General features: G+C 44.3%; 1 protein-coding gene across 9 annotated transcripts in view; it reads right to left on the bottom strand.

The window, feature by feature from the left end:
* NAV2 (neuron navigator 2) overlaps nucleotides 1-27,490 on the bottom strand; it is a 412,855-nt gene that overhangs the window by 139,303 nt on the left and 246,062 nt on the right. For all 9 annotated transcript variants that reach the window (XM_017858289.1, XM_017858297.1, XM_017858306.1 and 6 more), the window contains one exon: nucleotides 1,353-1,475. In XM_017858289.1, coding sequence (XP_017713778.1) covers nucleotides 1,353-1,475 — 123 coding nt within the window. The remainder of the gene's footprint in view (nucleotides 1-1,352; nucleotides 1,476-27,490) is intronic.

The raw sequence follows: 27,490 nt of genomic DNA, 5'->3' as shown, positions 1-27,490 counted from the left end.
AAAAAAAAAAAAAAAAAAAAAGTAGAAGAAGAAAAAAAGAAAAAAGAAAGAGCAGTTTCAAATGGTTCATGTTTCTATGGAATTCTCAAACCCATTCCTTTCTTTGTTAATTACAGGAAAAAACCTGACTTTAGCTAAAACCCTAGTGGAAGGCCTTTTGACATCCCTGATATAAATCACAAGCCTGGGTACTGGGGGGACTCTAAGGAGGACATATTCAAGTTAGTGGTAGAGACTGGGCCAGATCCCAAGTTCCTAACAACTCATTCAGTGTTTCCCAGCCTTCTCTGAGAGAACATGAAGATTCTTCTTCGGCAAATTCCATCTCTGGGTGTGATTTTAGTATTTGTCTCTTTGGTGTGCTGCCCTATTTCTCTAAAGCCAGACAATTACAGAATTCACTTAGCTCTTTGTAAAAAGCATGCCCTGGGAACAGCAGGAAACTGTGTTTGTGCTACTATTCGGCTTTCTGACATAAAAGGGTTAGTACCCAAAAAGTCTATGGTCATTTTAAACCACTTGCAACTAAATTCCATGTTACGTCTCATCAACCCAGACGTGGAAAGAGGTCAAGTGTTCCAGTAAATCCTTAAACAGCCAGATCATTAAGGGCATTTGAAATCTGCACTGAAATCCAGAATCACAGCACATTAGAACTGGAAGGGATAATAGAAATCATATAGTTCAAACTCCTCACCTTCATAGGTTGCTCTGGGTCATAGAATCAGTTTGTCAGAGTAAGGACCAGAACTTGGAGGCCGAATAGTCCTCTTTTATTATCATAGTATTTTCTGAAACTCTTTTCTTCTCTGAAAGCAGTGGCAGTGACGCCTGACCAACCTCTATGATGTTAACTACTTAGCACGTGGTGTATAAACCCATGTCCTTAAGCGTTGCCTCCTATTACCTTGCAACAGGAGGCTTTTTGGTGAAGGCTGCTCAGCCAAGGCTAGGAGAGATCCTTTCTGCACACAGACCTTCTGTGCCACAAGGTGCAATACCTAGAAAGCTGGCTAACGAGAGAGGAAGTAAAACACATCCCTAGAGCCTGCTGAATTGACAAAGACACAGTAGCAACAACCAAAACAATAACAAAAACCACCCAAGCCTGAACTCCCTATGTCATTGCTGTCAGAAGCACCACCCTACACAGAAGCAGGACTCAAGAATCCTCGGCAGCGCTTTCCTACCTACTGTGCCTGTTTCTAACCCCAGGTATAGATTCCAGGCCTCCCCTCCTCTCTGTGGGTTAAAGAAGTCTCCAATCACTCTCCCAATATCATAACCCTCATTTCTCAGGCCACCCTGGGATCACCTCTGTATCTGACTAGCCTCACGTGGAGGAAGCTTACCTGTCAGCGTCTCCGAGGCCCAGGGAGGTATTTCGTTGCAGGGTCTCCCGTACCACAGCCATCCCATCAGGCAGCCGGTTCAGGCGACGGGTGTAGAGGCCAAGTCCACCATCAGTCATGTATCTTTAAAAGAAGAAAAGGATGATGCACATGAATGTCAAAAGCAAGTGGCTTCCAGGCCTGCATTCATATCCAGAAGCCCTGCACAGCCACCAAGTCCTCTAAGGGGGAAGAAACTGAGGATTCCCTGAGGTTCTGGCACTGATCGCAGCCCATGGATAACTCAGCTGCTGATCCAACCTATAGGATCACCAGCTTGCTAACAAAAACGTAAAAAAAGAGAACAAACTCAGCTTAATTAACCCAAACTCACAGGCACCTACGAAGCAGAAGGGAACTAGTGAATAAAATTAACTGTCAGATGGATTCATGACATTCTTTTTAATGTCAGCAATTATACAAGCAGGTGTTTTACCTGAGTAATGGAAATGGAACTGACAAATCATTAGCAAATCATAGGCAATAATATTACAGAACAGTGCAGTGGAAAAAACAGGCAAGGCTTTGAGAGGGTGGAAAGAAAGGATAGAGGATAGATGAGTGACCTTTGCCATCACAGGCAAGTCACTTCCCTGGAGGGTGAGTTTTTCACCCAAACTATAGGACTATCACAGCCTGTGATATGTGGGAATATCACAACATGGGCATGAGAATTAGTGAGATAAGGAACAAGAAAGTACACTGCAATTTGTGTAAGACTATATAAGTGGAAGACATTATGGTTGTCATGATCATGGAGTGAATTTCACCCTTGATACTGATGTTTTAAGGGGGTTGTCACAAAACTCTGTGAAGAACACTAATGCTAATTTATTCTTTTTTTGGTAACGCTACAAAGCTGTCTTCTGATGAAATCAGTGCTGTTCTTGGGAGGGAGGATGTCTGGAACTTTCTGTACAGATGGCTGATTGTCTACCAACCAGACAAGTTCCTGAAAGCCTAGCCACTAGTAGGAGGTAGCTCAGTCCAAGGCAGCTGTACCTTATATCTACCTTGGCTTCCTCACAGCCCCATAAAGGAGACTGGCTGTGTCATTTCCCTCATCTTCAGAGGAGAACAGGAAGGCAAAGCAAAACTTGGGCAGAGCCAGAAACCAAACTTGGATTCCTTCAATCCCTTATGGGCCCCATCAGATTGCCCTGCAAGCTATCTGAAAATGCAAGCATTTTACATTTCAAATCAAGTAATACATAGTAAGAGGACTAATGAGTCATTATTTTTCTGAAACAGGGTCAGCTGAGCATGGAAAGTTTTATTGCACTTGATATTTTAACTTTTGCATATATGGAGTCAACCCCAAGGGTTCCCAATCCTTGAATTTCTTCTACCTGTAGCTGGGGATCTTTTGGGGATATATTTTTCAAGAACAGAATTATGAGATGCAGATAAGATTGCCCAGACCAGGAAGTTCAAGTAAGGGGCAGAGAAGAAAATTCTCACTGGAGTTATCTCATGAGAAAAGCATCTTCCAGAATGGGTAAGAGGAACCCAGGAAGCTTCTAAGCTATTGTGTCTAAATTCAACACCTCCAATGTTCCCTCCTCCTCCCTTTATGACACTGATGATCACTGATGTCACAATGTCAACATAATGAAAAATCTGTTCGAGTGAATCAGACCAAGTATTTGTGCTTGTACTGAAAATGCAACAGAAGAGACTGAAGTTTTCACTCAACTTTATCATTTTAAAAACCACTCTGTGAATATACTAAAAACCATCAAATTGTATGCTTTAAAATGGTGAATTTTTAGCTGGGCATGGTGGCATGCACCTGTAGTCCCAGCTACTTAGGAGGCTGAGGCAGAAGAATCGCTTGAACCTGGGAGGTGGAGGCTGCAGTGAGCCGAGATGGTGCCACTGCACTCGACCCTGGGTGACAGAGTGAGAGTCCATCTCAAAACAAAACAAAACAAAACAAAACAAAACAAAACAAAAACAAAACAAAACAAAAAAAACCCCAAAAATAAATAAAATGGTGAATTTTATGATATACGAATTAAATCTCAATAAAAATATAAAAAATGATTGCAGCTATAGTTAAATAATTATTTGTCTAATTACCCTTCAATGCATGTCTTTCACACTAATTAGTAAGTTCTTTGCCAGCAGAGATTCTTATTTTGTTCAATTCTATATCCCATGAGCTTAGTACATACTACATGCTTATTAAATACTGTTTTTGTTGAATAAATGAACACATGAATGAATGAAGCCCAAAGACACAGCCATAGGGCTGTGCAAATTTTTTTTTTTGCAAGAACACTGATTACAGGTTTTCTTTCCTCTTAAGCATTAACAAACTTACATGTAAGACATATGGCAAGCAAATTAAAACTGTCGATCTGCCAATCTACCCATCATCCATCTATCCATCCATCCATCCAGCCAGTCAGCCAGCCACCCTCCAACAGATAGAGCGACTCAAGGTAGAGTAATGGGTCATGGGCATCCATCCTACAACTAGCACAAGGAGGAAAAAACACCTACACCAAAATGTCATAACTTTGCCAGAGGCTGGACTTTCCAGATCACATGTCCTTTCAAGGAGAACTCAGTGGAAGCTCTTCACAATACAATCTATTGCACCATTAAGCAAGGCAGTTAATTTTGATTTTAGCAAAGTCTGCCCAGCCAGTTAGATAAACAAAATTCTTTCAACTGGGGAGATCTTGTCAAAGGACAAACAAACTAATTTTAGCATTCATTTCCCTGCTGGATTTTTATTGCTGGTGAAACAACACACAGGGTTGGGTAATTACACACACACAGGCATGTAGACAAGGCCCACACATACAGAACCCTGGCTTCCTGCTAAGGCCAGACTATGGGGCCTGGTAAGCATTCCAGACACAGAATGCTGAGACATATTGCAGCCCCAGCCCAGCTACACCCGGGTGCAATGTGGATGTGTCAGAAAATGACAACCTCAAAAAGCGGGAAAGCCTCTGAGAAATGGGACTGAAATGGAACTGAACGTGTGAACTGGGCTTGTTGCTGGGAATTCTGACTTTGTTTCGGCAGTCAAAGTCGAAACAGAGGGGAGGGGAAAGGCAAAGCTAAATCAGGATCTTCTGCCCTCTCAAACTGCAGGAAGAACTGAAAGTCAGGGAGCTGAATGCAACTAGTCTGACAATGATCTAGTTTCAAGACTGCAAGTCTATTTCACTTACTGTGCGCATGTAGAGGGAGGGCAGGCAGGGTGATAAGGAAAATGGGGAACTTACTACCTCTTCTTCTAGAGATATGTAAACATGTTCAATTGATTTTTAAACAATAATATTCTTTAAAATAAATTATGTTGCATGTGTCTCCCTGGGAGACGGCACAGCACCAGAGACAGAGCTGTGGTTAGAGCCAGCCTCACACTCAAGAAACTAATTTAAAATATTTCTAAATTATTGTCCTCCAATTACGATGATTTACAAACAGCTCTGTATATATTTTAAAATAACTCCTGTATTATACAGTCAATGAAAAATATACAAATTTGGGTTTGCTGGACCAAAATTTGTATAGGAATTGGCTATTGTATACATTAATATAGACTGCCTTAACAAAGTGAAGCTCTTAAGAAAGCATAATTCACAGATGAAGCAGCCATGGGTGTGCTTATCTGAAACACTGGCTTTTGCCCAGGGGTGTTAAAAAAGCTTGTGTTTCTGAAGGTTCAGGAAGCCAGGGGACTGATGGCCTCACCTGCCTCTTTAGGAGCTTTTACAAGAGGCTCATACTGGGTGAAGAAATGACTTGCCTGAGGTCACAAGCCAAGGAACCAGCTGATCCAACAACTGAATCTCAGAACAACCATGCCACACTTTCCTTCTCCTTAGAGAGATAAACAATTAGTGCTAGAGCCTAATGAGGTGCTGGTAACATCCTAATGTCTTCTGAGTGGGCTCCTGACTGAGTTGCCAAGCTACTGAACCATCCCTCCCGTTACCCTTCCGAGTTCTGCAGCGGTAGGTGGATGGAGGCAGCTCTCCACATCCACCTTCTAAAGCTTCTCCAGAGACCCCTGGGTGGAAAGAGTAAGAGCCTTTGCTAAAGGGACAAGGTGTCCGTGGGGTGTTTTTCTTGCTTCCTTAGGGTGGCCCATGAGCATCAGGGTTAAGGAACATGACTCTGTTGTTAGACCCAAGTTGTTCAAATGCCTTCTCTGCCCCTTGCTGGCTGAAGGACCTAGTATACATCATCGTTAGTAAGTACTAATGGTACTAAATGCTCACTGGGTACTGTGTTAAGTGCTTCACATAAATCATGGCGTTCAACCTTCAAAATCATCTTATCAAGTATATTATCATCTCTATTGTTCAGATGAGGAAAACAGAACTGTGGTTAAGATCCCAGTGCAGGCAGGTGAATTTAAATCCCAACTTTGTCACATTTCAGTGCAATTTCTTCTAGCTTAAGTTCCCTCATAGGATTGCGGCAGGTTAAATGAGACAGTGCATATGTTTAGAAAGCCCAATGCCTGGCATGTGGGGAGCACTTCCTAATTATTAGACGCTTACAGGAATGGCAAAACCTAGTTCCTGCTCTGGTGAAGCTCAAAACCTACTGGGGACTAAGACATGCAAATAGCTCTACTGCTACATAAAAGTGGTATAACAGACGAATGCATGACTCGCTTTGGGAACACACGGGAGAAAGCATCACAGAGGAGTGCTGTTTAAGTTGGCCCTAAAGGGTGCAGAGGAGTTTGCCAGCCAAAAGAGGATCCATCGAGACACATGGATAACATATGCAAAAGCAGAGAGAAATGGAAGAGGGGAAGGTATGTGCAGAGAAGGGTAAGTAGTTCATTGCTGCTGGAACACAGGGATCACAGCCAGGAACTGGGCTGCATGGGACCTGGGGGATGGTTTTGAACACCTTGGATGCCAGACCTTTGCCTGTAAGATGGGGGATACATGAAGGTACTAATGAGTAACAGGCTCTGGCTTCTGTTTCAAAGAGAACGTTGACTTTTCGATTCTTCCATCATTTTGTATTCAATTTTTGGTGGGCATTTTCTCATACTTTCTTCCACAGATTTTTCAGAACACACCATTTCCTAGTCCTGTCTGAGTCATCCCAGACCTCTGGGAGCTGGCCAGACTTGAAGGGTAGACCTTACCATCCCTCCAATCAAGACAGACCTGTGAAGCCAACATGCCTTTTACAAAAGGAACTTTCTCTACAGAATAGGTTGGTAACTGACACTAGCTACGAAAAAGCTGTGGAATCTAATAGGACCTGTTAGAACAAATACTCTACACTTCAAGTCCAACATTTAGTAAATAGATTTCTTCCCTTTCTTTGAATGTAATGATGCAACAATGTGGAACCAAGTGAAACTGGCTTTGTGAGTCACCTTCAGAAGTGGCGAAAGGTGGCTTCTCATTTCCAAAGTTCACAGTTCAACATGGCCTGCATAAGTAATACAAACTGACTGTCACTAATCTCACCAGAAATCACCTCTGTCAAGAACTGTGCGAGGAGAGAGGGGACAGAGAAGGAAAGAAACATGTACCAACTTGCTTTAGTCGAGTGCACTTCTAATAGAGCATGACATAAAAAAAAACACACCTCTCAGATGCAAGAAATGAAAGAACAAACAGAAAACTAATCAATCCTATGTAATTACTTTTCTTCAAAGGCATGTCAGCCTGTCTCTATTTTTTGGACACACTTTTGGTTGAAACGTGGAAAACGTGGACATAGAAACATGGAATAATTACAAATGTGTGTGTAATATTCCTTGCCAATAACAATATAAATATCCAGACATATATATCAACATGTACTTTGTTGCACAAGGTTGAAAAAAATGATGGGGGCTGATGAAAAGCCCTTGTTGTTGAGCATGTCACCAACATCCAAATCCCCAAACATCATACGCTTTCACAGGCCCCTCTACTCAGTTATAATACGGTGTGACACTCATTCTCTGAGTTTATTAGGATGTAAAACGAGTTTCTGGACAGACCTGGAAAAGAATCCCTTTAGTTTAGGGCCTCTGAGAAGTCAGATGAATCAACTTCACTACAGGTCATAGGAGGACGCACCAGCCAACGAGACTAACAAAGCTGCCTGCATCCTTTTGAAAAAAGCTGACAGGCTGGGCACGGTGGCTCATGCCTGTAATCCCAGCATTTGGGAGGCTGAGGTGGGTGGATCATGAGGTCAGGAGTTCAAGACCAGCCTGACCAATATGGTGAAACCCTGTCTCTACTAAAAACAAAAATACAAAAATTAGCCGAGTACGGTGGCAGGTGCCTGTAATCTCAGCTACTCGGGAGGCTGAGGCAGGAGAATCACTTGAAGCTGGTTAACAGAGGTTGCAGAACAAGACTCTGTCTCCAAAAAAAAAAGAAAGAAAGAAAGAAAGAAAAAAGCTGATCTTTATGAAAAGAAAAGCAGTGGCCACATTGGCTTAAGGAAGAAGAGAATGCATCTGAAATGCAAAAATATGACTGGAAAAAAATGGGCTCATTTCTCAGTGAGAATTATAAAACTGCAGCACTAAAATTTAGTGAACTTGGCTTAAAATTTTGCTAAGGAAACACATGGAAACCACTTTGTCCTCAGTGAGTTTTTAGGCATAAATGTTGAGGCAGGTGTAGCATATTTCATTTATCAAAACCCTTTGTCCCCATGACAAGTTCAGAGACATGTTGCATGACTCTAATATCCTACTCACAGCATATTCTTACATATTTTAAAATCAAATAAAGGTGAAATTCAAGTGAAGAACACAGTGTCGCCTTTTCCTGATTATGGGTCACTCGAAACTGACACAAGGTGAAACAAAACCAACAGCAACCTTTGGAGAGAAAGCCCAAGGTGAGAATGCCTTTACTCGGTTGGGGTTCCCTGTGGCAGCAGGACTTTAACTATAAATAAGACAGACTGCATAATCCACACAATTAAGAAACAAGGGGGGCCGGGCGCGGTGGCTCAAGCCTGTAATCCCAGCACTTTGGGAGGCCGAGACGGGCGGATCACAAGGTCAGGAGATCAAGACCATCCTGGCTAACACGGTGAAACCCCGTCTCTACTAAAAAATACAAAAAACTAGCCGGGCGAGGTGGCGGGTGCCTGTAGTCCCAGCTACTCGGGAGGCTGAGGCAGGAGAATGGCATAAACCCAGGAGGCAGAGCTTGCAGTGAGCTGAGATCCGGCCACTGCACTCCAGCCTGGGCGACAGAGCGAGACTCCGTCTCAAAAAAAAAAAAAAAAAAAGAAAAGAAAAAAAAACAAGGGGATGTGAAGCGGAAGAGGGGTAAGAAATGACTCTTTCATTTTTATGACTTAGTGGGCAATTCTTCTAACATAGACCCACACATCTTTGTCCTTCATGCCTTTGGGAGAATGCTTCCAACAACCGCTGGCAGAGGCCAATGGGAGATGTGACTTAGAGAATCCAACCAGTTTCCTACCTTTCTGTTTGATGCAAAATTGGGGCACCCTTTACCTGATTTCCTACTGTCCTCCAGGACTATCAGCTCTTCAGGATGTCACCAAGTTGATAACAACTTGTTCTTTTTAGGAGGATTTGGGAGTTCAACATACATTGTGAGTAATATCTTCCCTTAGCTCATTCAAGCCTGGAGCAGTCTCCTGTGGCCACAACACACACGACCTCGGTTCCGAGCATAGAATGACATGACCATGGCAAATAGACGGCACTGCTGCGAAGTTTCTTCAATGGCCACAAGCCATCCCCCAGGAGAACGCACAGTTGAAGGGGCACTAACTAGCCCCTGCTTCTCTGCTGCAAAGTGAGCCAGATAACTGGGAAAACCCAGATCAATCCTCTGGTCACGGTAGAGCAGGAAGTCAAGGCTGCTGCAGAAGTGAACTCACTCAGGAGGTCTGGAGCTGACTCTGGCTAGCCCCAGTCAACAGAGCACACCTCACTGGGGAGTACTGCAAAGATGTTGCTAAGCTAATCAAACAAGGGCTCAGATCTAGCAGGCCACTGGGACTAGCGGCAGCAGCGGGAAAAGGCAGGCCTGAGTTAAAGAGGAGTCAAAAGGTCCCAGGGGCCCCCTGCCAGTCTCACCAGGGAAAATTGGTGCCATAGACTTTTGTCATTTCTACTTCCTAAAACCGGTGCTGAGGACTGCTTGAGAGAGAGAGACAGAAGACATAGCGTGGGAGTCACTGTCTGCAGCTCAACTCAACACATGCCTCACCATCTACCTGCTGCTTGAAATACGGGCCAGGGAGCAGCAGTTTCAATATCACCTGGAAGCTGTTTAAAAAGCAGTATCCCAGACCTTCTAAATCAGACTCAGCATTTCCATAAACTCCCCAGGTGATCTGTGTGCACACTAAAGAAAAAGAAGCACTGGACCCAGGCAGTGGTCTCTGTAGTGGGGAGCACAGATGATCTAGGAGTGAAAACGCAAGTGCTTCTATGTATATTTATTTCTCATCAAGATCTTTCTGATTCCTATGTTTTCTTACGCTATACAGTATATGCAATATTTCAATAACATGGCACATATATATTTCAAAAACAACTACAACCAAATCCAGTCTAAATCAGAAATTCCTAAACTTTCTTAAGTTATGAACCCCTTTGGAGAAACTACTGAAAACTGTGGACCCCATCTCACATATGTGCAAAATTCACATCCAGCATGAGTTGGCTCACAGACCTCCAGGCCCCACCTTAGCAATGACTTTGCTAAAACAGGGCAATAGTAGATCCTGGCTGAGTAGATGCTTCAACATACTCTGCAATGATTTCTACATTGCAAGACTTGTCTGTTTGTTATAAACCAATTCAGTAGTGGCTCATGACATTGCTACAATTCACATTACCCTGAGTTTTAGCACGTAGACTCAATCTCACCACTCCTTGGGTCTTGCTTTCACCAAACTCCTAGCAGAGAGATTGATCAAGTGGAGAATATCTGTGTGGTGGTAAAACAGGCTACCAAGGTTTGTGTGTCTTTTGCAAAATGCAATGTGACTTTCTATAAGTTTAATAAAATTCCCTCTAATACTAATTTCCAGAGCATTTTGGTTTAAAAAGATCTAGGCTGGGCGCGGTGGCTCATGCCTGTAATCCCAGCACTTTGGAAGGCCAAGGCGGGCGGATCACAAGGCCAGGAGATCAAGACCATCCCAGTAACACGGTGAAACCCCGTCTCTACTAAAAATACAGAAAATTAGCCGGGCATGGTGGCGGGCGCCTGTGGTCCCAGCTACTCGGGAGGCTGAGGCAGGAGAATGGCTTGAACCCGGGAGGCGGAGCTTGCAGTGAGCTGAGATCGCACCACTGCACTCCAGCCTGGGGGATAGAATGAGACTCCACCTCAAAAAATAAATAAACAAATAAATAAATAAAAAATAAAAATAAAAAGATCTATACGTATATAAACTCCAGAAGCGTTTTAATTAAAAAGGCCCATGATAGCCCTAATAAAATGCATACTTCAATGCACAAAGAGTCAAGGATTATAACAATAGTGTACTTATCACCCTTAAACCAATAGACATATGTAAAATTTTAATTATAATCCATGGCTACACTTGTTTGAAATGGATGTAGGCAGGGCACACTTCTGAAAAAAGGTTGCACGCATTCGAAAATTGACAGTCCCTGTGTCTGAAACTTGTCTTGCCTGAATTGTCTTTATTGTGGTTCAACTGTCAGTGTGGAATTGCAGCAAATATTTCTAGCATTAGCAGGAAGCCTTTTGTCCACTTCTGAAAGATGAAACACATCCTAACACACAGGAGACAGTTCTCTAGACAAAGCCCCTTTAAGCTCTTTCTTGGAATAAAACAGATGGTGAAAGGAGATGGACTGATATCCAGGAATTCTCAAACCTCAGAATACATCTAAATCCTCTGGAAAGCCTGACCAAAATGCTTATTCCAATGCCTCGACTTCATACATGCAAGATGTATTTAGTGAGGCCCAAATCTTGCATTAAACAAACAAACAAACAAACAAACAAACAAAAAGAACAACAAAAAAACCCACAGACTTTACTTTTTAAGAGATACTTTCTTGGCCGGGCGCGGTGGCTCAAGCCTGTAATCCCAGCACTTTGGGAGGCCGAGACGGGCGGATCACAAGGTCAGGAGATCGAGACCATCCTGGCGAACACGGTGAAACCCCGTCTCTACTAAAAAAATACAAAAAACTAGCCGGGCGAGGTGGCGGGTGCCTGTAGTCCCAGCTACTCGGGAGGCTGAGGCAGGAGAATGGCGTAAACCCGGGAGGCGGAGCTTGCAGTGAGCTGAGACCCGGCCACTGCACTCCAGCCTGGGCGACAGAGCAAGACTCCGTCTCAAAAAAAAAAAAAAGATACTTTCTCTAACACTGTACAGAAATTACAGAGTTCCTTTATATCCCCTCTCTCCCCCAACACTTTGCTCTATTATTATGTACTTTTTTTTTTCTTAGAAACAGGGTCTTGCTTTGTCACCCAGGGTAGAGTGTACACTGCCGTCCTAAAGTCCTGGGCTCAAGGGATCCTCCTGTGTCAGCCTCCCGAGTAGCTGGGACTATAGGTGCAGGCCACCATGCCCTAATTTTTAAACTTTTTGTAGAGATGGAGTCTTGCCATGTCGCTCAGGCTGGTCTTGAACTAGGCTCAGGCCATCTTCCCACCTCAGCTTCCAAAGTGTTGGGATTACAGGTGTGAGCCACTGCTCTGGGGCTATTATTAATATTTTGTATTGGTATGGTTCATTGTTGCAATTGATGAACCAATATTAATACATTATTATTAACTGAAGTCACATTAGGGTTCACTCTGTGTCTTACAGCTCTACTGGTTTTGATACAGAATGTCACCTACCCACCATTACAGTATCACAGAATATAATTCTACCACCTTAAAAATGGCCCATGCTCCACCTATTCATTGTTTCCCCCAAGTATGCATTTTTAACAGACATGCAAGTAATTCTCTTGCAGGTAGTCAGGCTAAAACTGTGAGAAATGGTGCCTTAAATCATGAGACCTGGGTGGAAGAACTGTAAGTTAGATTGTATTCAGTTTCTCTAAGAATTGGTTGACTATAATGTGGCTACACTGTAACAGTAATTTAAACTTCAAATCCTCTTAGTAACTACTCTTGGCCCACTCTGCGTTAGGGGACAATGTCCACATTAACCTAGGTTGAAGCTAATCCACAATGTTTCCTCCATCTCTAATCAAGGCTTGATAAAAGTTGTTACTACTTTAAATTTCTTCTACAATATCAAGTGACTCATGGTCTTGTAGTTAAATGCCTACCTGCCTCAGGACAGTCCGACTGTTGGAAACTCACATGGCTGGCAAGTGTCAAAATATTATGGACAACACACAGGTAGCTCAGCGTGGCATCATAATCAGATGCTCTTCCTCTGGAAAAGCCTTCCACATTGTCGACACAATCTGACAGAAGTGGATCCTGGCTGAGTAGATCCTTCAACATATTCTGCAATGGTTTCCACATTGCAAAACTTGTCTGTTTGCTATAAACCAATCCAGCAGTGGCTCATAGCATTGCTACAATTCACATGTTACTCTGAATTTTAGCACATAGACTCAATCTCACCACTGCTTTGGTCTTGCTTTCACCAAACTCCTAGCAGAGAGATTGATCAAGTGGAGAATTTCTGCATGGTGGTAAAACATACTAGCAAGCTTTGTGTGTCTTTTGGAAAATGCATTCTCCTGAGCACTTCTAGTACACTGAAACACACCTGCCAATCATCATCTGTGGGCTGCTAAGTCTTATCGTTCCTGTGATTTCTGTTACGGCTCCCCAAGCCTCAGAGTGCTCTGAGACACAGGCTCACTTTTCACTTTAAGTCAGCAGAATTTATGCTGGCTTTGAGGATTGTATGTTCCCTTTGGAAGATGACTAGAGCCTATAGGGGTGGGAATCTGACATCTAGTGTCTGTTTCTCTTCTGGGTTCATGCAGACACCCCCAGGTAACAAAGTCTACCAAACTGGGGAGAAATCAGCTGGCACTTTGGCTTAGGTTCATGCAAGTTTTACCTTGTCTTTTCCAGACTGCAGCTGAAAGAATGCCACGGTGTACTGAGAAGAGACAGAATGAGAAGGTGACTAATTTGTAATTGTGAGACAATTCCCTCTGTAGACAAAGGTAAAAAGCAGGCCTTGGGAACATCACTCAAGCTCAGCAAACAACTAGATTTCTGGAAGCACTGTGGAGAGGCTGTAAGAAGGGCTCACGTAGAGTCACAGGTAGGACTTTGCCCAGAGGAGGCCTATGTTTAAGGTGGTGGCATTTGTGCAACAAACATTTATGTAGCACCATCTGAGAGGCAGGCACTAGCCTGGGTATTGGGGATATAAGAATCAGACTCAGTCCTTGACCTTGAGGGGCTTAGTGTCGGCTTGGGGCAAGCAGATGTGTAAATATTTGCATGGGGTTCAGTAAAGGCCAAAGCATAGAGAGACACCAGAAAAGGCTCCTTAGAGAAAGAAAACCTCCCATAGCATCTTGAAGGTGTCTGCCAGGCAATGTTGGGTTGGGGGAGGGAGATCAGGTAGTTCACACAGACACGCATGTACAAATACGAAGGACCCAAGATGTAGAGTGAACTCGGTGTGTGGTTTTCTATGCTAAGTTTCTACCAAGCGATATTTTTATCAAGACAATGATTATTCTGGGCACTTATTCTAAATGGGATTCAAAATATAAACCATCAATACCAAGGAAATAGATATATAGACCTTTGGCCTTCAAGGGTAGAGGATTAAGCAAAACTAGGTGACTATGGGATGCTCAAATTACCTGCCATTGAGTCCACAAGAATAGTAGACATGACAGCTGACAACATGAAATGCTGGCCCTGGTCACTCATCCAGATGTCACCTTCAGAAACTGTACACAGGCAGCTGAGAACACTGGTTGTCTGTAGGAATGATCCTATCTCTAGGGAGGGAGCAGGAATTTGAAAAGTATGTTCAAGGCCCAATGTTTCTGATAATGCATTCTGTAAAGTTTGACAAAATTTGAGTTGTTGTGGAGCTACTAAAGATACAGTGATTCTGAAAAGCCACATCTAATTTTACCCTCCAGCTCTGCACCTCCTTAACCCCCAAACACGGTGTGAGATCTTTCAGGAGGGGGCATGACATTTAAAAGAAAAAAGTTTGGGCCAGGCACGGTGGCTCATGCCTGTAATCCCAGCACTTTGGGAGGCCAAGGTGGGCAGATCACCTGAGGTCAGGAGTTTAAGACCAGCCTAGCCAACTTGGTGAAACCCTGTTTCTACTAAAAATACAAAACTTAGCTGGACGTGGTGGCACGCACCGGTAATCCCAGCTACTTGGGAAGCTGAGGCAGGAGAATTGCTTGAACCCAGGAGAAGGAGGTTGCATGAGCCAAGATCGTGCCACTGCACTCCAGCCTGGGTGACAGAGTGAGACTGCCTCAAAAAAGAAAAAAGTTTCAAAAACATTGAGTTAAAATATGTGAGGATGGAAACTAGTCATTTTCTTCCTGGAGAGTTCAGATTTTGAACTAATTAAGGTACCAGATTTCTGTATTAACAGAAACTATCCAAAAGTGTGTTGTACATCCACAAAAGTTGCATATGATACATTCACATGGAGGGAAACAAGGCTGTGGCTGGGGTGTTACAGGGGGGCCCACCCATGCCCTGAGCAAGGAAAGGGAAATCTCACAGCTCTCTCTTTGGGGTGTAAAAAGCTTTTTTTATACCCTGCAAAATGGGTCCCAAACCCATCCCCCCATCCCCTTGCCCCCTAAAAAGCAAGCAGGCCATGGTAGAAAGTCTTAAGATAAAATCCTACAGTGAAAAGGCACCCTACGCAAACCACAGGCCACAGGAAAAGAGAACAACCACTCTAACCTCTTCAGCTGGGCACGTACCAAATAACCCCCTGCCCCTTGCATGGTGAGCAATGGAAAAACGCCCTTTTCTACGAAGGTTGGCAAAAGTGTATCCTACTCAAAAACGTGCCTGTGGGGCCAGACATGACACAAACTCCCCGAAATCAGATGATGTGCTTTCAATGACTAAAACACTTGTGCTTATCTTCACCAGGGCATGTAGTGTTCCCACACCATGATGTTCTGCCTCATCTAGCATATTAATGTTAAATTACAGGATGTCTTTTAGATCATCTCCCCCACCTCCCACTTGAGGACACCACACTGAGAAGGTGCTCACTCTAAAACCTCACTTTCAGTGCAACAGAGCATTGAGAAAAACATCCATGATCGGCAGTTTCACGGAACTGCAGAATATTAGATCTGGGGGGATTTCAAAGATTACTTGGTTTAATGGTTTTTCAGATGCAAAATGAAGACTCAGAGAATTGGAGTGATTTGTCCAAGGAAACACAAGCAGAAAGTAGTCACAAAGGTTTTTTTTCATTTAAATGTATTTGTATGCTCAGTAAATCCCTTTTTCTGTCTTTTATGATAAAATGCAAGCTTGGCTCCTTTATTTCACATTTATTATAACTGTTGGCTTGTGTTTCTTCTTGTGCTCCAGACTTCACCCGACAAGTTCAATAAAGGTAGCTCTATTATTATTATTTTAGAACCAATATTTTTGCTTCAAAATCCGCAGTCCCTATAACTGTGCCTTCAACTCTCAAAATAGGTGCCTACCAAGTGTCTCTTGGTGTACTGAAGAAAGAATAAATAACAATCAACAAGTAAATTGTTGGAGTGGGCACAGTGTCCGTAATCCCAGCACTTTGGGAGGCTGAGGCAGGTGGATCACTTGAGGCCAGGAGTTCAAGATCAGCCTGGACAACATTGTGAAAACCCAGCTTTACTAAAAATACAAACATTAACCAGATGTGGTGGTACACGCCTGTAATCCCAGTTACTTGGGAGGGTGAGACAGGAGAATCACTTGAACCCAGGAGGTGGAGGTTGCAGTGAGCCAAGATCATGCCACTACACTCCACCTGGGGCAACAGAGCAAGACTCTGTCTCAATAAAAACAAAGAACTGCTTTCACTGTAGTCCTCCCTTATCTGTGGTTTCACATTCCACGGTTTTAGTCATCCACAGTCAACTGTGGTCTGACATTTGGTGAGTAAGTTACAATAAGATATTTTGAGAGAGAGAGAGAGACCACATTCACATAACTTTTATTAGAGCATATTGTAACAACAGTTCTATTTTATTGTTAGCTACTGTTGTTAATTTTTTTTTTTTTTGAGACAGAGTCTCGCTCTGTCGCCCAGGCTGGAGGGCAGTGGCACGATCTCGGCTCACTGCAAGCTCCACCTCCTGGGTTCACGCCATTCTCCCGCCTCTGCCTCCCGGGTAGCTGGGACTACAGGTGCCCACCACTGCGCCCGGCTAATTTTGTTTTTGTATTTTTGGTAAAGACAAGGTTTCACCGTGTTAGCCAGGATGGTCTGGATCTCCTGACCTTGTGATCTGCCCGCCTTGGTCTCCCAAAGTGCTGGGATTACAGGCGTGAGACACTGCACCCGGCCAACTGTTGTTAATTTCTTACTGTGCTGAATTTATAAATTAAACTTTATCACAGGTATGTCTGTATGCAAAAAACTCCCATAGTTTATATAGAGTTAAGCACAATCTGCAGTTTCAGGCATCCACCGAGGGTCTTAGAACATATCTCCTGTGGAAAAAGGAGGAATAGTGTATGTATATTTTATGTATTAAGCATCTGGAGAATACAAAGAGAAATGAGATGCATCCTTGCATCTGCTTTAGAAATAAGTCAAATACTATCAATAGTAGACTTTGATACAGAAAGGGTCCAAAAATGACTTCCAGGAAGATGTGGACCTTCCAGGTCTCATTTAAGGGATAGCATGGCTCCAGCAGAGAGTCCACCGTATTGGGAACAATGTTACTGTCACACTCTAGGGCATCCTGAACTTGAGCTGAAGCGAGTTCCATTTCCCCATTGTATTTGATTCTTAGAAAAGTGAAAGCAGTATAGTGGGGAGCTCAGTTTGAAAGGCAAAAGAACTGTGTTTCTCTTTCAGAATTTCAACATGTATAGGTCAGGACAGTGCCACAGGTGTGTTCACAAGAGGGATAGGGTGTTGCACAAACTGTGTGGATGAGCATGCTTCTCCCTGTAGGAAGGCAGCTGCTGGAGCTCTGGAGGTAACCTGGGCATGAGACACTCAGAAGTCAAGGAGCCAAGCACCCAGGCAACCCAGCCAGCCTGCGGACAAGGAGAAGCCACGGCAGGTGTGAACAGGGTGTGCCAGGGGCGCCCTAGCAGCAGCCGGAGCACTCTGGAGGGAAAGACAGGCTGAGAAGTCACCGAAACACAGGCCAATGACCTCCAGAGTAGAAAACAAGCTATGGCCAGTTGTCTATAGGACACTCAAATTACCTTCTATCAGTGCACCAGGAGCTGGTCATAGTGGCTGCCTGATACTACTACACAGAACAAATAATGGGGTACCTTTTTTCACTCTTTAACTTGTTCAAACACTTCCGCTTCCACAAGAAGGTAGACAGACAAGCTAAAGTCATAATTCAAATGGAACTGAAGGCAAAGCAGAATTCCCTAGGCTCTGTATATTGAGAAAGCACATTCAATAGTAAAACATTTTTACTCTTTAAAGACCTATTGTTAAGGCTGGGCACAGTGGCTCATGCCTATAATTCCAGCATTCTGGGACGCCAAGGTGGGTGGATCACCTGAGGTCAGGAGTTTGAGAGCTCTGGAGGTAACCTGGGCATGAGGTAGCCTGGCCAACATGGTGAAACCCCATCTCTACTAAAAAAATACAAAAAATTATCCAGGTGCCTCTAATCCCAGCTACTCGGGAGGCTGAGGCAGAAGAATCACTTGAACCCGGCAGGCGGAGGTTGCAGTGAGCCGAGATCGTGCCATTGCACTCCAGCCTGGGCAACAAGAGCGAAACACTGTCTCAAAAAAAAAAAAAAAAAAAAAAAAAAAAAAAAAAAAAAAAAAAAAAAAAAACACCTTATTGTTTTCAGCATACAAACTCTAGGTAGTAAAGGTCATGAACATCTTAGCCAGTGTGCAGACACTGTGTTTCCAGTGGTCCTCATACTCTCTTATCTGGACTGTAGCCACAGCCTACTTCCTTATCTTCCAGATCAGAACCTGGGGTAGGAGGGAGATGTGCACACTTTTTGTATTTATTAGAAGGAGGCACGGGTTAAACATTTTTCAGAAGAAACATCTTTGGTGCCTCTGCTATTGTCCCCAGGCTGGCATGACCTGTGGAAACCTGACATTCCAAGGAGACTCTTATCTCCAGAATACAATACCCAGTCTGCTCTGTCTATAATCGAGCCCTAATGATCCCTATGGGAATCTGGACACCCTGAATCATACAACTGAAAGACCTTTGAAAGATCACCTCTGTCTCCTTCTCACCTCACACAGGAACCCCTTCTGTATTATCTGGGATACATAGTTTTCCAGATTCTGAGTGAATATTCCCAGGAACAGGGAGTGACAGGGCTCATGTCCTTGCAAAACTGCCTCTAGTTTTGACAGGTGTAATTCTGGGCACGTTTTTCCTTATGTTAATTAATGGTCACTTGGTGTCTAGGCAATACAAAACCTAAGTCTAACTTCTATCTATGGTTCAAGTTTGGTCCACTGGAATCTACTGCTTTTCTAAGTACTTTCCATGCCAAGCCAATATTTGTACTTTCTACAAACATTTCTATTATGTTTTGGGGTTTGAATCCTGTACCTTCCTTGTTACCCATTCCTAAAAGAACCTCTGCCTCATTCTGAACCCCTTAAAACCTAGCACCAAGAATAAAACAGAGCTTGATATTGTCTAGCTAGCAGAAAATCTGTTGCCTCCCATATTCTTATGCTATGAATCCATTTGAAAGTTAGGCTTTGTAGAGCTCTAAGGAAAGGTAAGAAAATCCTCAGGTCTACAGAGCCTAAAGGGCAGCAGGTGGCAGCACCAAGAGAACAGGCTTGGTTGTCAAGCTTCCTGAAACTGGTCGCACCCTTTAGTAGCTGTATGACCTTGGACAAGTGACTTCTCTCATCCTCAGTTTTCACATCTGTAAGATGGGGACAATCGCATGCTATAGGCCTTCCAGGATTTCTACAAGAATTCAATGAGATAATGCCTGAAAAGTACCTGCCACGTATAAAGTACTCAATGAACACGAGCTGTATTATTAATAGCAGCAGCAGCACTGCTCCTTCTATCACCCCCTTTCTCTCTCTTTTCGTTTCACTCATATTACCAAGCATACACAACAGGTCTGGTAGAAGAAGTTGGAAATGTGAGAGAGTAAAAAGACACAATCCCTCTGTTCAAGGATATTCTGGTCTGGGTGACAAACAAGCCCAAAGAACCTAAGAGAAGCCATCTGGGAGGTGTTACCAGGTGTTTGGAAACTCAGAGGAAGGAGACTATTAATGTCCATCAACGTGTATCAGTGAAGGCTTCCTAGCTGCAGTAGACTCTTGAAGGACTGTGGCAGGTGGGTGGTAATTGATGGGGAGGAGTTTATGGACAGAGCAGACTCATGCAAAGGCTCAGTTACAAGAGCATGGTATCCGTATCAAGGAAAATGTCTGTGGTTCAGAGTGGCAGGAACAGGATGGGAGTTGGAGAGGGGAGAGGGTGGGTGGTCAGGGAGGGGATGAAGGAGATGGCAGGAAATGAAGAAATGAGGCTAGGTAAGTCGATCATTTGTTAGCTTCTCAAATGCAAAAGGAGAGCCCACGATGAGCCATGCTCTGTGCTAGGCACCAGGGATACACAGTGTCCAAGAAAGACAAGGCTTGTGTCTCCACGGAGCAGACACTCTAATGTGAGACTATGGGGGGAGGGCCTTGTATATCACGCTGGGTGGTATGGGAATATATTGTTGTGAACTGTATTTGCCACAGATGATCACAGCAACATCTCTGATCCCACATGCAAGGTGACCTTGCCATCCTCCCACTGACAGGAAGGATGCACCTTCCTCTCGAATCTGGAGGGCTCATGACTGCTTTGACCAATACAGTATGGCAGAAGGGACAGTCTCCACCTTCCAAGGCTAGATGATAAAAGGTGAGGCAGCTTCTGCATTGTTCACTGTACCCTTTGTCCTTGAGCTCTGAGCTCCATGTAAGAAGTTTGCCAATCCCCAGGAAGCCAAGCCATGTGGAGAGGCTGCAGCCGTCTTAACCTTCAAGTCATCCCAGCCCAGGAGTGAGACGTGGGAGTGAACAAACTTTGGAGTAACTCGAGCCTTCAGTTATCAAGTCAATGCTAGCCCTGGTGTTTTCCAAGCTGAGGCTCCAGACATGGCAGACCAGACACATGCCATCTCTGCCGTATCTTGTCCCAATTAATGGTGCAGAGACCCCGTGAACATAATGAAATAGTAGTTTCAAGAAGCTAAATTACAGAGTAATTTGTTGTACAGAGACAGTAACTAAAACAGAGTTTACTGAACAGGCAGTGAAGAGCCACTGTGGAATGTAAGCAGAGAATACAATCAAATTTGTGCTCCAGGAAGAGCTCTCTCACCATTGTGTGGAATGGGTTTGTTGGCATGGGCATTGGGATCAGAGGAAAGGAAATTGGTGAAAGGATGAATTGTCACCATCTGGGTGAGAAATATGAGCGGCAAGATGAGAGAAAAACCATAGTAAGAGATAAGAAATGGAATCCATCAAACTCAGTGACTGGCATCCCACAAATAAGGGAATGGAAGAGTCTAAGATTCTGGGTTCTGGCTGTGGGAAAAAAATGGATGGTGGAAACACAGAAGAAAAACAGATTTGGGGGAAAGAAGAGCGATTACATTTTAGACATGTGTACACAGCGTCAGTGAAAGTACTGAAATAAGTGGTTGAATTCAGGCTCTGAAGTCAGGTTGTCCAAGTTTGAGTCCCAGCTCCCTAGCTCACCTTCCAAGGCTAGAGTTCTGCAACCTTGGGCAAGTTACCAGTGTACCCCCCAAATCCCTGTGTCCTCATCAGGAGAATGGGAAGAGGAGTTCCTAGAACACAGAGATTAAGGTAGGAGGCCAGGTCCAGTGGCTCACATCTGTAATCCCAGCACATTAGGAGGCTGAGGCAGGTGGATCACCTGAAGTCAGGAGTTCGAGACCAGCCTGACCAACATGGAGAAGCCCCGTCTCTACTAAAAATACAAAATTAGCCAGGCATGGTGGCGTATGCCTGTAATCCCAGCTACTCAGGAGGCTGAGACAGGAGAATCCCTTGAACCTGGGAGGCGGAGGTTGTGGTGAGCCGAGATTGCACCATTGCACTCTAGCCTGGGAAACAAGAGTGAAGCTCCATCTCAAAAAAAAAAAAAAGTAGAAAGAGGCCAGCTGTAGTGGCTCATGCCTGTAATCCCAACATTTTGGGAGGCTGAGACAGGAGGATCGTTTAAGGCTAGGAGTTTGATACCAGCCTGGACAACATAGCAAGACACCATTTCTACAAAAAATGTTTTAAAAAAATTAGCTGGGTGTGGTGGTATGTGCCTATAGCCCTAGTTACTCAAGAGGCTGAGGCAGAAGGATTGCTTGAGCCTAGGAATTCGAGGTTTCAGTGAGCTATGATCATGCTACTGCACTCCAGCTTGTACAACAGAGCTCTTAAGCTCCTGTCTCATTTAAAAAAAAAATTTGAGGATGAAAAGAGATAATGTATATAAAGCACAGTGCCCGGCATTTAAAAGCGCTCAATAAACAGTAGCTGGTTGTGTTAATATTATTACAATGGTCATTGTTATTAACTGTTTTATATACTTGGTCAGAGGCTAGGCAGGTTCTTTGTACCCGGAGGGCCTGGCTGCAGGGCATTAAATGAAAGCTGTTCCCAAGGAGCCTCACATACAAATCTGGTGCATGGTTTAGCCAACTGTAAAGTCCGTGTCAGCTTCTAAAATAGCGACACCAGCTTGCAAAGGAGTGAGAAAATCCAGTCTGTTAGCTGTCCTCAATCTCTGTCTCTCTCCGTCTCTCTCAACGGTTGAGTGGTTTTAATTAACAACTCCCACAGAGTATGGCAAAAGTCACTCGATTAATAAAGCTCTAACTTGCCGTGCACGATTCTGAGGTCTCAGGGTGGTGCTGAGCTTGTAATTGTGGGTTTTGTTTGGGTTTGCTGTGGGTGAGGGTCTGAGGGAGTGGAATTTCCTCAGAGAAATTCGGGTACTATGTCTAGAAACCGTAGGTGACTGAAATGCCCACTTTCATGAGATTTAACAACAGGAAGCCACATTGCGGTAAGGTGCTTTGGTAAATCACCATGCAGAATTGGCTCTTGATCTGAACTTTCCTGCCTCTGAGCACCTCATCGGTTTTCATTTCCAGCACACACAGAACCAGTTTTGCCCCCATTCACTTTCTGCATAAGCACTGGGGAATGTTGACACAAGTGTTTCTCATGCTACAGTAAAGACCTGTGACATTTAATTGAAATTAAACACATAATATTGCTTTCGAGGCAAAGAGAAGTATCTGCCTCTGCCCCTGCCACAGCCTCCATGGTCCTTGCACAAGCATTCTCCAACTATTTTTTTAAGTTCCTACGTAACTCACTCCTCTGTGCCTTTCCCTTCCAAATGGTAATTTCAGGTCCCTTCATAACTCCTTCAAATGGCACTGGGAGTATCTGCGGCTTCCGACATTCAGAAGGTGCACGCTCTTCCTTTTTGGTCTTGCCTTCCATATACTCAGATATTCAGAGTGTGGTGTCTAGCTATAGTAAATTGCCATCCCATAGGGTGCTCGGGAGCCCAGGCTTTGAATCAGCCTGGCTGAATGCTTGCTTCCACCAGTTACTGTCTGTGTGGCCTGGCCAAGTAACTTCACCTCTCAGAGCTTCGTCCCCTTGATTGTAAAAGGAGGACGAGAAACAGTCTCTACTGCAAAGAACCAATGGAAAGAGTAAGTGAGAAAAGCATGTAAAGAGCTCAACACAGTGCCTAGCACATAATAAAGTCTCCAAAGCAGTTAGCGATTATGAATTACAGTGCCACCACGGCAGGACTGGCAGAAAGTCATGGGTTAGCAGGCGCTGTTGAGTCCTCTGTGGCCTTCCCCCTTCTCTATAGAGCCAACACCACATTTATTTCGTCCCATGTTTCAGACAACTTGAGTTGACTTCACCCTTTAAACTTCACTGCTCAAGTATGCGAGATTTCTAATTTCGAAACAGATGACTGGATGATTACAAGCACAAAACTCTGGGAAAGGGATACAAGACTCCAGTGATGCAGTGGAGATAACCACAGACCCTGTCTCCCACTGTTCTCAAGATCAAGAAGTGAATGTGGGCTTGATTTATAGGTAGAAGGCTCTGGAGACAAACTTGGGGCCTCTCCTTAGGCTCGGAATCTTATTTCACTTCTGGGTCTCAAAAATCATCAGCTCTCTGGAGGTGTCCATGCCAGTGTGTCTGTCTCACTCTGCAGTTATTTCAGGATTCAGAGGAAAGGTCAAAACCTCCATTTCTCAGGGATATTTCTTACCAGGACCCGGGGGACGCAGGAAGGGATGCAATGATTCTTCCAAGGCAGGCATAGAGTCTTGATTTGTGGTGATATCCCAAGTAGGGTGCATTAGCTTTGAGCCCTTGCAGATGTTCATTCAAGCTGATGTGTTGCTCTCTTTGACCCTGGGCCACAGGTGAGCTGCCTCCTCCCTCAGATGACTCATTCCCACTGATCATATGGCAAGGCCTGCTTACAGGCTGGGATGGCTGATTTTATGTGTCAGCTTCACTGGGGCACGATACCCAGATATTTGGTCAAACACTAGAGTCCAGATATTGCTGCAAAGGAATATTTTAGATGAGACTGACAGTTAAATCAGTAGACTTTGAGTAAAGCAGATCATCCTCCATAATGTAGGTGGGTCTCATCCAATCAGTTGAAGGCTTTGAAAGACTGATATCCTCTGAGCAAGAGGGGATTCTATGTCCAGACAGCCTTTAGATTTGGACTGCAACACTGACTCTTCCCTGGGTCTGTCAGCCAGTAGGCAGGCCAACAGGCTGAGAGACCCAGGGAGGAGTTGATGTTGCAGCTCAAGTCTAAAGGCAGTCTAAAGGTAGAATCCCCTCTTGGCCCGCAACAAGGGCACCTGAAGATTTTGGACTTGCTCAATGATATGACCAATTCCTCTACACACGCATACCCCATACCCACACAAACCTACACACACCCTACTGGTTTCATTTATCTGGAGAACCTTGACTAATTCACAGACCAACTCTGACCCAGCCAGGATCTATTTGGTCATTGTGCTCAAGAATAAGATGTGCCTGACATCATCTTAGTAAATGTCCTAAATAAAATAAAAGACTAAAAAGGCAAACAGATGTAATAACTCCAACAGGGCTAAAGGAGCCACCAGGCTACCTGTGCCAAACACTTTACAAACACCATCTCCTCTACTCCTCCTCACACACCTGAGAGGTGCACCACAGTTTAACACATGGGAACAGAGGTTCAGGAAAGGAAGTAATTTCCCTATGGTCACAGCTGCCAATCAAGAAATAGGAAGTCAGGTCTTCTGCCTCCAACTCTAAAGTTTCTTCCATTGTACATTTCTTCTAGAACAGCATGATGAGAGGTTCATGAGGTCCCAACAAAACTTAAGCTTCTTATCTTGATCTAAGCACAGGCACACATGGCCTTCTGTTTTGAGTCTTTCAACATGGGCTGACTGTCTCAGGGCCAAAATACTCCCAACCTCATCCAAATGTTTCTTTTCATATTCACCTCAACTCGAACTTGGTATTCTCCAACCTTCCCATCATAAATCTGTTGAGCTACTCTGTAGCTGCCAGCCCTTGAAAAATACTGGGAAGGGTATTTTCAACTTGAGTGATCTACATGCTTAAGATAAAAATAAATACAGGCCAGGCACAGTGATTCACACCTATAATCCCAGCACTTTGGGAGGTCAAGGTAGGAGGACTGCTTGAGCCCAGGAGTTCAAGACCAGCCTGGGCAACACAGTGATACCCCATCACTATATAAAAAGAAGAAAAAAACTAAAATTAAAAAAAAGAAAAGAAATATAGACTGGGTTTTCTAGATGAGAACTATGCAAAGGCTTAGCAGGAAAACCAGGGGTGCTCAGGGACTGTCTGTGAGCCCCCAGGTCTCTGTCTTCCAGGCCATCTGCATAGTACTGAGTAGAGAAAGAAGATACCTGCAGACCACTGCTCTCCAGCAGAGAGGGTGGCCCTGGGCTGGGCATAGCGGTTCACACCTGTAATCCCAGTACTGTGGGAGGCCCAAGGCAGGTGGATCACTTGAGGTCAGGAGTTTGAGACCAGCCTGGCCAACATGGTGAAACCCCATCTACTAAAAATACAAAAATTAGCTGGGTATGGTGGCATGTGCCTCTAATCCCAGCTGCTCGGAGGGCTGAGGCAGGAGAATCACTTGAATGCAGGAGGTGGAGGCTGCAGTGAGCTGAGATTGTGCTATTGCACTCCAGCCTGGGCAACAGAGCAAGATTTTGTCTCAAAATTAATTAATTAATTAATTAAATTTAAAAAAAGGGTGGCCCTAGAGGATGCGGAACAGCAGCAACTACAGCAAAGCAACAAAAGCACCAAAGTCACACTGGGATTCCAGGATATAAAGGGAAAGTGTCAATAAAATGGTAGGCCATTTTTTCAACTCTTCCATGGGCTTAAGACAATTAATAACAATTACCCTCTAGCGTCATTTTATTAATAAAAATAATATAAAGCCAGAGTGTGGTAGTTAGATAAGATACCTAGCACACAGAAGGGGTGCCATACGTGTCAGCCCCCACAAGCCACCCGGAGCTCCAGAGTAGGATGGAATATGTTTTTCCTGCACACGTAAGCACACTTCACTAAGTGAGCTCATAGGCCCCCTGGTAAGAACCTTGAATGATCAAAAGTTGGCACAGAAAGTAGAGTATCAAATGGTCCCGCTTTAAGAACAAATCACTGACTCCTCCTCTTGTCCATCAAGCCCCAGGGCACCGTCAGGGCCCTGGAACTGACTAGACACTTATTAAATACTTGCCAACTTGATTCAACTAACATGCAGAGTCTCGGTCGTGATGATTAATGGACTTAAGGTGGAATTTCCCTTAGTTAAACACCTGGGCCAGTCTGAGTAACGCCCAAATGCTGACTGTGTTTTGTTGATGCTGCTTACCAGTGAAGAGCCCCAGAAGGGCAGGAGGTCCGTTCCAACAAGACAGCAGACGGTCCAGATGGTGAGGGGGGAGAAGGAGCGCCTTGCTAAGCATGATTAGTCACAGCGGGCTTCTCTCGCCCAGCACGGTAGCTGTTGGCTGGAGGGTATCGTGTTTATGCTGCCCACGTGAGCATCAGTTATGGTCTTATGTCTAAGAAGAGGTCTCACTAGCTTCTTACCCACTGGGGTTTGGGGAAGAGTCACGGGAGGAAGAGTATGATATACGTTGAGGACTTTCATCCTGCACCACACACTGAATTTGGTTATATCAGATCGAATCTAGGAAACATCCTCATTATGAGGACAGTTTGGAAGGGTCTGCAATGCCGCAGGCACTGGGCTAGCACTTTGTCTGTGTCACCTCAGTCAACTGTCACAACTCCAGGTATTATTATTCTCATTGGCAGCTAAGCACAGTGGGCTTCCCAGAAGGGGAAAGAGAGAACATACAAGGTCCCCACAGGACCTGCTCTAGTTTCAGATCCACTTTGGAACCCCCACATTTCGCCTCTTCATGGTAGCATTCACCACCATCTGCCTTGGGTTAGAATGAACTATTGACATGCAGGGTGGTCTTCCCCACTGGGCCCTGAGCTCCTCTGGGGGCAAGAGTTGGCAGGCTGTGGGACTGGGTTTTCCTAAGGCTCCTGAAATCATATTCTACACTCTCCTTAAACATTCAGCCAGCCCTGGTCTGGGGGTTGCCTGGAAGGCCTGAGACAATCTGGGGGCACAGGGTGGGTGCTAACATGCAAGAGGGAAGGCTAGGAAATGACAAAGGGTCTGAGGATAGACACCAACTATTTCCCAGCAGTTACAACACAGGCTGGAGCTTGGAAGCCATCCTTATCTTCTCTGTCTTCTTTGCGTCCCCTGTCTAACCGGCCCCCACATCAGGCTGAGTTTAATGTAAAAAG

Source organism: Rhinopithecus bieti, unplaced genomic scaffold (assembly GCF_001698545.2).
Source record: "Rhinopithecus bieti isolate Rb0 unplaced genomic scaffold, ASM169854v2 scaffold_2350, whole genome shotgun sequence".
NCBI classification, from domain to species: Eukaryota; Metazoa; Chordata; class Mammalia; order Primates; family Cercopithecidae; genus Rhinopithecus; species Rhinopithecus bieti.
The sequence above is the reverse complement of the archived record's forward strand: the minus strand, read 5'-3'. Positions and strand labels throughout refer to the sequence as shown.